At 47.1% G+C, this 13,425-nt stretch overlaps 1 protein-coding gene across 1 annotated transcript in view; it reads left to right on the forward strand.

The window, feature by feature from the left end:
- LOC114668709 (transmembrane protein 132C-like) overlaps positions 1-13,425 on the forward strand; it is a 470,067-nt gene that overhangs the window by 357,350 nt on the left and 99,292 nt on the right. Inside the window, exon 3 of the mRNA XM_028824610.2 lies at positions 11,726-11,872. Coding sequence (XP_028680443.1) covers positions 11,726-11,872 — 147 coding nt within the window. The remainder of the gene's footprint in view (positions 1-11,725; positions 11,873-13,425) is intronic.

Below are 13,425 nucleotides of genomic sequence, written 5' to 3' on the forward strand. Positions count from 1 at the left end.
GAGATCTGATGCAATACGTCGTCAAAGACGAGACAGGAGCCATAAAAAGATTTGGGGCAGCCACCCGCCTAAAGTTTCCTGGCTGCAAATCTACAGATGTGTACAGGTTCGAGTCCAAAAACAGAACTAGCTGGTGAGGTTGAGATGGTGCGGCAGAGGAAGTGAGGTGATTGGGAGCGGAAAACCAGAAGTGACGTCATGGGGCTTGTGACTGGAAAGGGGCGTCTTCTGGACCGGAAGTGACATCACAGAGGTCAGTTGGAGTTTCCCATAACGCGCCTGCAGTGGAAAAAGAGAACAGGATCCGCACACCTCGCAACCCCCTGGTCTGGCATGGAATTGCCTTCCTTCGAGCCCTTCAGCTGCCTCCCATGTGCACGTGTGTCACGGCATATACCCAGAAACCAAGAGCTCCTTCTGCACACTCTCCATTGATGTACAGTAGCACCTTGATTATCCGTCACTTGATTAACCGCCAAAAAGAAAAAGAATCACATGCCAGCACTGACCGACTACCGCGCCGTGTGGTGCGCACCTTGGAGCGGCTCGCCCTTCTGCTAGTGTGGTGTAATGTTCTTCCCCAGCACCACATGTCGGGCTGCATTTTGAAATCACAGTGTCAGGTGCGTACCTTCAGTTCTAATAGCATTTCGTAGCTGTTCACATTTGTTATATTTAATGTACTATACATTGTTATGGCTGATAAATATATGCGTGTAGTGTTGGAATTATCACAAAAAATTGAAAATATTAAACTTTTACAAAAGTGCATCAAGTATTGCTTCAATTTATGGAGTAGGAAGAACAACAGTGAATGATAAAAAGACAAAATTGGAAAACGTGTTGAAAATGGAATCCACTGACGGTAATGTTGTTCTGTATTAATGTTAATGTTCTTCTGTATTGTAAATTTCTTTTTAAACTCGTGTTATATTATCTTTTGATAATGTATTGTGACGGGCAGGCAGCTTGTGATTCGCTATGGGGAGGCAGAAACGGTGGGTGACTGGGTGAGGGGCTTCTGTTGTTGATGAGGCGGGCAGGAGAAGTTAGGAGGAAGTGGAAGGTGCAGCGGGAGGAAGACTCGAGTAGGGAGTCTGGAGACGATAGGCAGGAGTGTTTGTGGCGTAAAGAAAGAAAGAACGAAACCGATCGGTGCGGAAAGCTGTAATGTATTGTTCGAGAGGTGGGCTCCGTAACCCAGAGAATGGAGTGTAAGACTCCAAGTAAGACGTAGAAAACTCCACCACCTCTGAGTTGTATTTGCTTGTTACGCTGCTCGTTCCAATATTAAATCATTTTGTTATCACGATGTTTTGTTTTGTAAATTAGTTCGCTAATCTGCTGCATGTCGTTTTTAAAGTTGCTGTTCTCCTATCCGTCACGCCCTCGGCCCCGACCCCGGACAGACACTTTTGGTGGAGTTCAGGATGAGGTTCTCCTCCGCGCACCGAACGGTCAGGTCAGTCTTTACACTTTAGCCTCGTCTCCTCCTCGAATGAATCCAGTCACAGTCACTGTCACCAGCGAACTTATGATGGTGCTGGTGGGATGAGGGGGAATATAGTCCAAGGTATTGAACACTTATAGACGAGGGCTCAGCACACGGCCTTGTGGGACACCGGTGTGTAGCGTGAGGGGCCTAATCTAACCATCAGAGGGTGGTTAGTGGCAGATGGATTGTGAAAGTCCTAAGCCCACCATATCACGCCATTTAATTTATATCTATATAGATTTAGGTTAGGACCGCTCTGTCTTTGATGTCCATGAGGCTGGTGACAGTCACATTACTCAAGTGGGAGCCGCTAAGATTTTCCTCTTGTCCCCAACTGAAGGAGCCCTTGACACGACTGAAGAAATCTGCCAGGAGAATATTCAAAAGCGACAGCCGGCCAGGCGAGTGTTAGTTTACTGGTCTGGCTTTGCCACCCTGCTGTTCCAGTTTGTCACACATTTTAGGTTGTCACACACATGTGAGTTGGAGGCAGCTAAAGGGCTCGACTTGAATTGTAATTCCATGCCAGACCAGGAGGTGGCGAGGTGCACTCACCCTTTCTCGATGTCCACTGCAGACCAGTTACAGGAAATCCCGCCCTGGCCTTGATGACGTCACTTCCGGTAATGACTCCGAGGACGCCACTTCCGGTCCAGAAGACATCACTTTCCGGTCATGGTCCTGATGACATCACTTATGGGAACGACCCCGAGGACGCCACTTCCGGTCCAGAAGACGTCACTTTCCGGTCATGGTCCTGATGATGTCACTTACGGTAATGACCCTGAGGACACCACTTCTGGTCCAGAAGACGTCACTTTTCTGTCATGGTACTGATGATATCACTTACAGTAATGAGCCCGAAGACGCCACTTCCGGTCTAGAAGACGTCACTTTCCGGTCATGGTCCTGATGATGTCACTTCCGGTAATGACCCTGAGGATGGCACTTCCGATCCCGAGGACACCACTTCTGGCCCAGAAGACATCACTTTCCGGTCCCAATGGTACAACTTCCAGTTCTGGCCCCAGTGACGTCACTTCCTCTGCCGTCCCATCTTTGCCTCATCCAGGCAGTTCTGTTTTGGACTCAAACCTGCACACAGCTGCACACCAGTAAACCAATTTTGCAGCCAGGAAGGTTTATACGGGTGGCTGCCCCCCAAACCTTTTTATGGCTCCTGTCTATTCATTTTGAAAGCGAATGAGTGGTCGTCCCATTCCCCCAAATCCCCCCCCCCCCCCCCTGAGGCCAGCAGTCCTCACTAAACTGTTGATCAGTTTCTCTGAAGTCACCCCTTCCTTTTGGGGCATTGATAGTTAATATTAATTAATAACATGTTACTTGTATAGCGCCTGCTCAGTTTCCCACTTGCCTTTCTTCTTGTTGTGTCGTGGCCACGATGAGTTTTGTGACTTTTGATCTTTAATTGTTTTCTAGCATTTTAAACCGCGGCTCTTACTCTTCAAACCTGTCACAAAGTGACAGTGATCAGCAGATCAAAGGGGGGGGGGGGGGATGTGAGTACTGCAATGGATGGGCTGGCGTCCCAACTTGAATAAGTGGGTGTTTATGGCCAGGAATCACCCGGCACCCGAGCTTCATCGCCAGTCCAATCCAGTCCAGGTGACTGGTGCCACTTAGGTGAGGTTGTCACATTGTTACAAATGACTGCAAATAAAAGGGTTGACCCAGTGCGATGCCTAATTGGTGCAACTGGGATTTCAGCCCAGTGCCCAGGCACTGTGAGGACCACCCGGCTGCCGTCCCCTCCTTATCGTTCCGTTTGCTTTTGCTCTGCTCGTGTACACCAAGCTCTCCGCATCCAAGCGTAAACTGTGCCCCCTACCGTTCCGCTGTCTTAACACGGCAGGTTCCGCCTGCATGCCATCGTTCCAGAATCAATACCCCGTAAAGGCCTCGGACGCCTCTCAGATGCTGAGCAAGGGGGAAAGCTTGTAATCACCTTTAAAAGGTGGTGCAGGCTGACATTTTGCCTTAATTACGTTTTGTTGCACTGCATTGAGCACAGCCGCGGTTTCACTCGTTGAAATGATCGATTGTAACGAGGAGCTTCTCTCGCCGCAGCTTTGCTTACACATCCAAACGTCCCGTTCACAGTTTCATTTTATTGCACGTTGGTCGTTTTTATTATTTTTTTGTTTCCAGTTTGTTTATGCAGTGAACTGTTGTAAACTTGGAGTTCAATTCCAATTCTCCAGAAACACTTCCAAAAATGTCCACTAGAGGGGGGTGTGTGCTGCCAAACTCCGGCTGGACAGAAGGGCAGGCGCAGACTCTTATGAATGTAAGAAGGTTTGTTTCCACAAAAATGCTCATAGAAAGAATGAAGTCTCCATGGAGCACAAAAGGCAAAGAGGAGTTGTTAGGAGTTGGAGTCTCAAGACACGTGAGTCCCAGAAAGTTGCAAAGGCACCTCCAGTAACGGGGTTATTCCTCTGCCAAATCCCGGGCAGATAAATGGGCAAACACATCTGGTAAATGGCACCACGAAAGGACTGGCGTCCTGGGTTGGAGAGCACAGGAGGCCAGAATGGAAGAAGCAACCCGACTGAGATGGCCAATGATTATCCTATCCCAAGTTGGGATAGTTGGGGTGTAGTGAACGGTCTGTGGCAGTTTTATCTGCTAACGCGTCTCCTGATTTGGACACCCGCAAGGTATCATGGGACTTGTAGTCCCAAAGAGCAACCCAGTCAGTGTCCCTTTTATTGCTTTGACCAAAAACCCACATGGAGGCCTGTGGGCGTCCAGATTGGTGTCTGGAGCACAAAGCAACTTTCATGAATGGAATCCTGGGCAGCCAACTGGATTGACCTCCCTCTGCCTTCGACGAGATCGGGTTTTCATGGGTATCCCATCGAGACTTCAAGGGGACCCTCCCACTTCCCCCTTGCTTCAGTGCAATTGGAACTTTGCAGCTATTTAAGATGGAGGCGTTGTGTAGTGTGGCACATTAGGGAGGGTGGAGTCAGATATGGTTTGAATTTTTCCTTATTTGCTTTGGCACTGGGGTCTCAGAGTTTTCATATCGCTCCGACACAGCCTTCAGATGACTGATTCAACGTGATAAGCGTCACCTGGTAGACCCAAACACTTTCTGTCCACGCTCTGCCCTGGTCACCACGAAGAACGGCTCAGAGCCTGGCACTGCCACGTCTTCTGCTTTTCCGAGGGCGTCCAGGAAGGTCCTGGTTTTTTTTTTCTTTCAAAAAACAGCAAAAGCAAATTCCACGTCAGGTGAGCCACGGGGGTCTCAGAAGTTGACATCGGCGAGTGATGCCGGGTGTGACTCACCGCTCCTCGGCTGCACATTTATTTGATTTTGCAGTTCCTTGACTTCCACGTTGTGCCTTGAGTAGCAGATTATTTGTATTATTATTATTATTATTTTTATCATTGTTGTTACTGTTCATATTATTTTTGCTATCGGTGTTTTACGGAGTGGGCATCTGTGTGCATGTCAGCTTTGACTTGTGGGCCGTGCAGGTCTGCAGATTGACAACGGATCAACAGCCAGAGAGAAGCCCGGTCCTGGTGGAGACCTTTGGGCTGGAATGCGTTAGCAGGGTGTCGGTGGCTGCTCTTTAGGGGTCCACAGTTGGAGGTCAGAGGCGCCGTTACGCCCAACCACTCACATGTGTTTAAAGTCTCCTTTGGTTCTTTTCATTCCCTCTCCCGAGTAGACAGAGACCCAGAAGCGGGGCTCGTGTCTCCTTCACTTCCTCTTCTATGAACTCCGTTTTCAGCGTCACCCGCAGCAATGGCCGCGTTTTCATTTTTCATCAGTGCAAAGAAGCCAAATGTGACAGTCAGTGGCCAGAAAAAGTAGCAATTGTGAGGGGAGGAAAAAGAAAATATAAATAAAACAAAACACCAGGGCTAGAAGTGACATCCAGAGCTAGAGGCCAGCTTGGGATGCTGGTAATTTCTGAAGCCCAGCTCGGCTCCAGTTGCCCGAGTGTTTGTTTCAAATCTCTCGTTTGTTAACCTCGAGCGTCTTTAGGCCATGTGATGCACGGCCTGCTCGGATCTTAGCTTCGTGGGATGGACGAAAAGGCGTCTGCGTCATCACGTGGGACACTTACTGTGACTTCAGTGCCTTGTCTGTCTGATTAATTAATTAATCCTTAGGGAATCCAATGAACATTCTTCTCATTGGAAGGCAATGGACAGGCATCCCTGCCGGATTGGACTCAGGGAGAAAACGCACCTGAAAAGAGGTCTCCACACAGATGCCCTGTAAGGAATGGGTACACTGGCATCAACAGAGGAACAGTACCCAGCCGAGAAGATGGTCTCTGGGAGGGTCGTCATCCGCCTTCCAATCTCATTGCTCTCACACGGACGTTCTTCCCGTTAAGTAGTGTACCCCCAAATCCCTAAAGGCCCGATGCAGGACCCGGCCTCGGTGGCTCACTCCAGATGCCTCTTCATTTGTATTCCGCTTCTGCATCAAAAATTGAGAAGGAATGCAATCAGGGCAGCAAACCAAGTGGAAAAGCTGCCACTTAATGACTCATTTAACTATTGATCCCCCCAAAGGGACACAAGTGTACGGCGCTAACCTTGAAGCTCCGGGTTCAGGCTGAGGCCGAGAGCCGAGTGCTGCACAGCTGTCCCACTCTCAAGCAGTGGTTTGATTCCTTAGTGGACGTGCTGCTTCATTGAGTCCTGCGTGTCCCTCCTGAATCCCACCCACTAGTCCTGAAATGACAGACAAGCCGTGTGGTGGGCCTGCAACTTAACTGGATTTGTGCACTGAAAGCCCCAACAATTGAAGTGAAGCGTAGAAGGTTTGTGCCAAGGCAGGTGTTGCCCCACAACAGGTGCCAAGAGCAGAGCAACACCCACACGTGGCATGACTTGTGCATTTGGGTCTCACACGTTAAAAGTGTTTTGGACCACTTGACCATGAGAGTCGCTTTTAAGAAAGGCATTTACCGTATATATTTGATTTGACCGTATAATTTCCGGTATTTTATAATGTCGGTCGTATAAGTTGAATGCGGTGAACTCCCGCTATTGGTCCAACAGACAATAATACGCTAGCGCCCACCTGAGAGAGTAACCACGGGGCACACGGCCTTTTGTTTCTATGTATTGTGCCTACGTGACCACACGGTAATACCGAACTATTCCGAAGCGACGTTTGCGTTGTTTTCTGTTTTTTGTATCTCATACACCTTTATCGTGAGAATATCCCTTATCTACGATGGAGCGTTCGATCAGAAGAAAATATGAAGCTGGTTTTAAATTAAAAGTCGTTGAAGTAGCGAAAGAAATCGGTAACTGCGCTGCTGCGACAAAATTCAATGTGTCTGAGAAACTGATGTGAGATTGGAGGAGGCAAGAAGATGTAAAAAAAAAATAAAAATTAAGTGTCGTATTTTTGAACGGGCGTACAAGTCGGGGTCTGATTTTAAGATCGAATTTAAGACCCGACTTATACGAGATTATATACGGTAGGTGAAAAAAGTGATCTCCTCGATTTCAGTCGGTGATCCTTAATAACCCCTTCGCCGTGAAGACCGATTAGCAGCAGGCGTCACCAGTTAAAGGACTGACCTTTGACCTGACGTGGGTTCTGCAGGCTGACATCAGAGTGAGTTCAGAAGAGAAGACCGAGGTCAGCTGGGCCGGAGGGAGCGAGAGAGAGACTAAGGCTTGTAACCACAAGGGGGCGACGCAGTCACAATATCACCCCACACAACTCCAGGTTTAAAATAATGGATGGGACCTCCTTTTACAGCCACAGTATTACGTCAATACACGTCTTCCTCTCCTCCAGCTGCGTGTTGCCCGCTGACTCCCGACTCCTCGAGGGGAGGCCAATGGGCTTCTTTTAAACTGGACCTGGGGCTGTTTGCGGCATCCCGGGATTGGTCATCCGGAGCACTTGAGGGTCCGATGGAAACTGGGGTGGTCCTCACCAAGACCCTGAAAGGGTTGTTGTTCTGGACTCCCAAGTCCCGTGGCACCCTGGTGTCGCAACTGGGTTTAGTCTCGAGGAGGTTCTGGAAGGTCTCATCTTCTGGAATTGTCCTTTTTGTTTTGCGGTTTTGTTGGCTCGTCTCAGATATTTGGCGTTTTGGCCCTTGCAGCGTCTCCCAGTTCTCCCACGTCATTGTGTGTTTCATTTATTTACTTATTAGATTAAGATGGTGGTGGCACTCAAGTTGGTCCCGAGTGAGTGTTTGTGTGTCGCTGAACGTCCGTCCCCTGCGCTGCACTTCTGTCCCATCCATGTTTTCCTGCCTGTTCTGCAGACCCAAAAGTCGGATGAATGAATGGAGTGAAAGGCAGCAGGCAGGCTGGAGTGGGGCAGCTGTGTCACCATCCCGTCGCTCCCACCCTGGTCTGCTGTTCACACGTCCCCCCTGGGTGATCCTGTGTCCTTCCCACAGTCCGACGGCAGGCAGGTGAAGTGGATTGCAGCCTCGTAAAACGGCCAGGCGTTCTGCCGGAATCTCGCCTCTCCTCCATGGCTGCTGAGGTGACCCCTGAAAGTCCAACCTCAAATTAGGTTTCCAGAATGGCTCGGGCTTCATCTAATCCCCCCTGTCCCCCCCCCCCACCCCCACCCCCCCCAACGGTCGTTTTGATGAGTGAAAGAGACCCCTTTAATGGAATGTCAGTGTAAGTCGGACCGTCTGGAGCCTCTTCCGAGTCGGCGAGCTGTTTGACCTGCATGTGTGTGAGGTGAGATCCTGGAGACGCCCGTGGCATAACAATGCAGCTGTCTTTGGCGGTCTCCATTGATTTTTTTTTTTTTCCTAGTCACGGAGATGAGTTAAGGTTCCAGCAAGATCCTACAGCATCGTCCCTGGGGGTTTCCATGCGCAGTCCTAAACAACTTTGAGACCCTTTGAAAGAAAAAGCGTCAGGAGCTCACGTAGCTTAACTGATTTGCTCGGTGTCAAAGAGCGAGATTTAAATCCCTTCGTTGGCAGCTCTCCTCCTTTGAGAGTTGCTGGTGTGCTTATCGCCTTTTCTAATGAGCTCTGTATTAAACGTGCGGACCCCTTCTCCCGGGTGGGACGAGTTCAGAACCTTAAGGTAAGGAATAGAAGTTAGTTGAAAAAAAAATAAAATAAACACGAGGGGCTGAAAACGTGGCCTAGTTGGGGTCTTCTCGCCAGTCCTCTGAGATCAGACACGCGAGCCCCTCACTGGAGACCCCCCTACTCCCTCCATGCTTGTGTGCCGTGTTCAAGCGCCACCCGTTTGGAAAGTAAACTTTAAAACGGTGAGCAGAAAACACTTCTGGTGGGGGCTTCACCTGAACGGGCAGAGATGGCTCACAGCTGCAAGATGATGAGACGGGCTGCCAGCTAACGAGAAAACATGAGAATAAATGATGAAGGCGAGGGGCTGAAATGGTCGAGTAGTGGGGGCCGCGTTACATTTTTCATTCCACTTTATTTAGTGTTGTGTGGTTTAAAAAAACAGTAGCGGAAAATTCTATTTTTGAACCGGCGTTTCCTTAACTTCGGTACCGGCTGTCAAGCACCTTGGAACTCCGAGGGGAGCCTCTTCGCCGTCACCCCAAATGTATATATTGATATAGAAGACGCCATGAGGGAACCGACCCCCAGTGCTGCCATCCCCACGCCTCCCCATACTCGCTCCTCCTCATGATTTGCACACATGTCTGCAGTCAGGGTAACAAAACAGCTGTGAAACGGGGAAGAGGGGATTTCCTTTGGTATCGCTTTAGTGCCAAATTATAGTTTCGCTGCCATTGGAAACTCGTCGACGTGGTCTGAGAGATCGTGGGCTAATTAATTAAGGCCACTCGGAGGCCATAACAATTCTTTTTTTTTTTTTATTTCTTAATTTGTGTAATTTTTATTACACAAATTGGTTCCCAATCTCCAGCTGTGCCTCCATCCAGATTACAATACTAGCAAACACTCTGCGTTTCCTCCGAGCTCCACTAGATGTCGCTGTACGGATTCCTGCCGGATTCGGTGAACTCGTTTGTGTCTTGAATCTTTTTGTTTGCTAGCAGACTCGGCCCGTACACAGAGCTGTGATGATGATGATGATAGGTTTCTTTTATCAGGCCTACAACTTAAACATATTTGGTTTCTTCAGACCAGGGTTGCTACCTTTGCTTATGTTTAAATTCCTATTTGTTTTTTTTTTGGTGTCTACGTTAATGTTGTTTATTTTTATTATTTGTATTATGTGTTTATTTTTTTGTTTGTTGTGGATGCCTGTTCTGCCGTGTTCCTTGTGTTTTGTGGGTGTGGCAACCCATCACTTTCCGGTGAGGAACTGCCCCCAGCCCTGCAAAGGATCATGGGAATTGCAGTCCCTCTGTGGTACATTGTATGCGCTTGGTGTTAGGGACTTTTTGTTTTTCTTTTTTTGATTACTGTGGGTCGCCTATTGAGCTTTTGTCAATTTTTTTTATTTTGTAAATCTTTTTATTTTCTAAAAGATTCTTTGTTCTCCTTTTTTTGGGATCAAGCTGGACATTTATGGTGATCCTCATCCTTGTGGGGCTGTTGCTTCTTCCATTGGTCTCACATGTTTATTTCTAAGAGTTCCAGCAAAGTAAGCAAAAGCATCTCATTCAAAAAGAAAAAAAATAATACTCCAACCTTGCTTTGTGTTCCATCTTCTTTAACTAGATTGAGGCTCCTCTGAGATTATGTTCAGTGGCTCTTGAACAACAAAAGTCTTAGTTCTCCAAGGCATTTCATTTTTAAAATGGCCGTGATGTTGCACAGTGTTTTCATTTATTTCACTGTATTAGGGGTTGAATGACTGCAAAGAGCTGTTTTCTGGAGGTATTTTGGTTTGGTCTCTTTAGCCGAGGCTTTGATTAGAATGAAGACGTGTAGTAGGGGCTGACATGGAGGTGTTTTGTCAATGTGAACAACATACCTGACTTGTCAATGGGTTGTGTGCTGTCCACATTAATAAGTGGAGAAATGTGCATCATCAGGGTGTTTGTCCGGCTGCTATGTCTGTTTTCCAACAGATGACACATCTCAAACATTTGTGGTAATATACCGCATTGCATTTGTCGTTCCAACAGATGGCACATCTCAAACATTAATGTTGGTTTTTCAAATCTCAAACCAAATGGCATAATTCAAAGACATATGCATTGCATTTTCCATTCCAACAGATGGTGCACCACAAACATTAATGTTGCTTTTATGAATCCCATTTATCAGAGACCTATGCATTGTGTTTGTCATTCCAAATGAGTGGCACCGCACAAACATTTGTCTTAAATAATAAATAAAATAGATAATAAATGCATCATAAACATTTGTAATAATAATATGCATTGCATTTGTTATAGCACATTGTAAACTGGCATAAATCCAATAAATATGCATTTCATTTGTCATTCCAACAGATGGTGCATCATAAACATTTATAGTAGTAAAATGCACTGCACTTGTCATAGCATATTACTTTGTAAACATTAATATTGCTTTTATAAATCCCATACCAAATAGCATGTATCGGAGACATATGCATTGCGTTGTCATTCCAATGAGTGGCACATCACAAAAATTTGTAATAAATAATAAATAAAAAAAATAATAGATGCATCATAAACATTTGTAGTATTAAAATGTATACCATTTGTCATTCCAACAGATGGCATAGTGCAACCATTAACACGGTTTTTACGAAATCCGTACCGAATGGCATAAATCAGACATCTGCCTTGCATTTGCCCTTCCAACAGATGGTGCATCATAAACATTTGTGGTAATAAAATGCACTGTGTTTGTCATAGCATATTGTAAACATTAACACTGTTTTACAAATCCCATAGATCAAATAAATATATAGTGAATTTGTCATTCCAACAGATGGTGCATCACAAACACTTGTAGACCCTGAACTGACCTCCCTTGTACAAATCCCACCCTCTTGCTGTGTACAATCAACTTGCCCGCCCTGCTCTTCCATCCTTTCTTAACGGCTGTGGTGTTGGAGAAGCTGTTGTGTATGAATTTAAAGTAAATCAGGATAGCAGTAGATATGAGTGTGCAGTCCCTGCAGTGCACACTTCTGTTTCACATTCCTCACCCCCACCTGCCCCTTTGCTCCTTCCTTCAAGCTTCACACATTTTGGATGGTCTGGACTCAGCTCCTTCTAAATGTCTTTTATGTGCACATGTCCTTCCGGTTATGGCGTCCATATTAACGTCCTGCTCTTTCCGTTTGCAGGGTGAAATTAAGGAAAGGAGTGAATTTCCTGGGAGCAAGATCCGTCGCTCCGCGGCTCTGGGCGGTCCGTCAGGAGACCGGGAACGATGGCAGGCGGACCACCATTGTGGTGTTCTGTCAGAAGAAAGCCGTCGCCTTGGATTACAGGTACCTGCCTTCTGCTTGTTCTGCCCTGCCTTCCTCAGACCCCAACAGAACGGCGACCCTCACCAGGACAGGTGAGATGATTTGATTGGCTTTTGGGGCGCACAGAGGGGCGGAGCAGCTCCTTTACGGTGACGTTCACATGTTGGGAAAGCTTCAAGGGCCTGCGTGTTTGTGATGTTGTTGGATTTGTAAAATGATTGCGACTCTTGAGGGGAGAAATTCAAGAGAAAAGCAGGTGGTGTGCCCTGATGGGACGGCCCGAGAAATACTCGAGGTCACCACTGCTGTTAATGAATCCAAAGGTGGGGACATCAAGCTCGAGGGGCCTGCATTTCTGCATGATAAGACTGGAGACTTTAAACGTTTGGTATTTTTCAATTATGAGGTGTTTCTTTACAGCTTTTTTGTTTCGCCCTAAATTCAGAGTATCCAATTCATCGATAATACGCAAAACGTCGTCCACGAAGTGTTTTGATTTCTGTGTTCGCTTCGGCCGGGTGTCGATGCCATTTTAAAGGGTGTTTGCTCTTCGCTACTCAGGCATGCGCGGGAAATCAAGTTCAAATCAACAAAGCTAACTTCTAGCAAAGAGAGTCTAACTAAAACGTAACGTCGAGTTATGTCGGCGATTACTCTACCGATCACTGCCCTCACCCCCTGAATTTCGTCAAAAGTCATCATGTTGGAGTCTTTGGTCTTATCTCAGTGCACACGGTCGGCTCCATCTGGCATGGTTTGACCAAGGACGTCCATCTTGTGTACACGTGATAAATGCCAAACTTACCCTTCATCTGAGCCACAACCGTTACCTCAACATCAGCTTGCACCAATCAGAATGCAGATAAATGGTATCACCCATAACATACCCCCCCCCCCCCCCCCCCCCCAACACGTGTCTTTTGGGTTTCTAAAGGTCCCAGAATCGCTAAACAGATGACACATATATGCAGTATATATATATATATATATAATATATATATATATATATATATATATATATATATATATAAAAATGGCAAATCAATCCATTGAAAATGAAAGTGGCCCAAAGTGAAGGAGTCTTTCAGAATGCACTGTATATGCCTGTCCGCCCCCTTTTGGCTAAATCCAGTTTCCTAAATTTGACCCGTTGCGCCCCACCTACCCCACCCTGGCTCTGTCTGCTGAACGCGCAGTCCTCTCACTAAGCGGTCAGCTGCCATTATCGTTCTGAACTGACAGCATTGTGCCTTGGGACTCCCCCGAGTCCTGTTTGTCTCCCCCTGGAGTTTCTCTCTATTGCTTTCTCTTGCTTCTGTGCAGATAAAGAGGATTGTATTGACAGTTCGTTTAGCAGGGAATTTAATTTTGTAGGAGGCCCTGGAGCCCTCCTCACTCGCGCTGGTTGGTATAAAACCGAGGCGCCCCGCTCTTTCATTACCGTGCCCGGTTTCAGTGGCCAGCCCGTCTTTCGTTCTTTGACTGTTACCTCGATCTTTGAAATTAAAGTAGGAGTCTAATTGCTGTATGCTGGCTGGCCAAAGAGACTGCGTTTTGATGGAGCGCGAGGAACA

This window comes from Erpetoichthys calabaricus, chromosome 18 (genome assembly GCF_900747795.2).
Source record: "Erpetoichthys calabaricus chromosome 18, fErpCal1.3, whole genome shotgun sequence".
In the NCBI taxonomy this organism is placed as follows: Eukaryota; Metazoa; Chordata; class Cladistia; order Polypteriformes; family Polypteridae; genus Erpetoichthys; species Erpetoichthys calabaricus.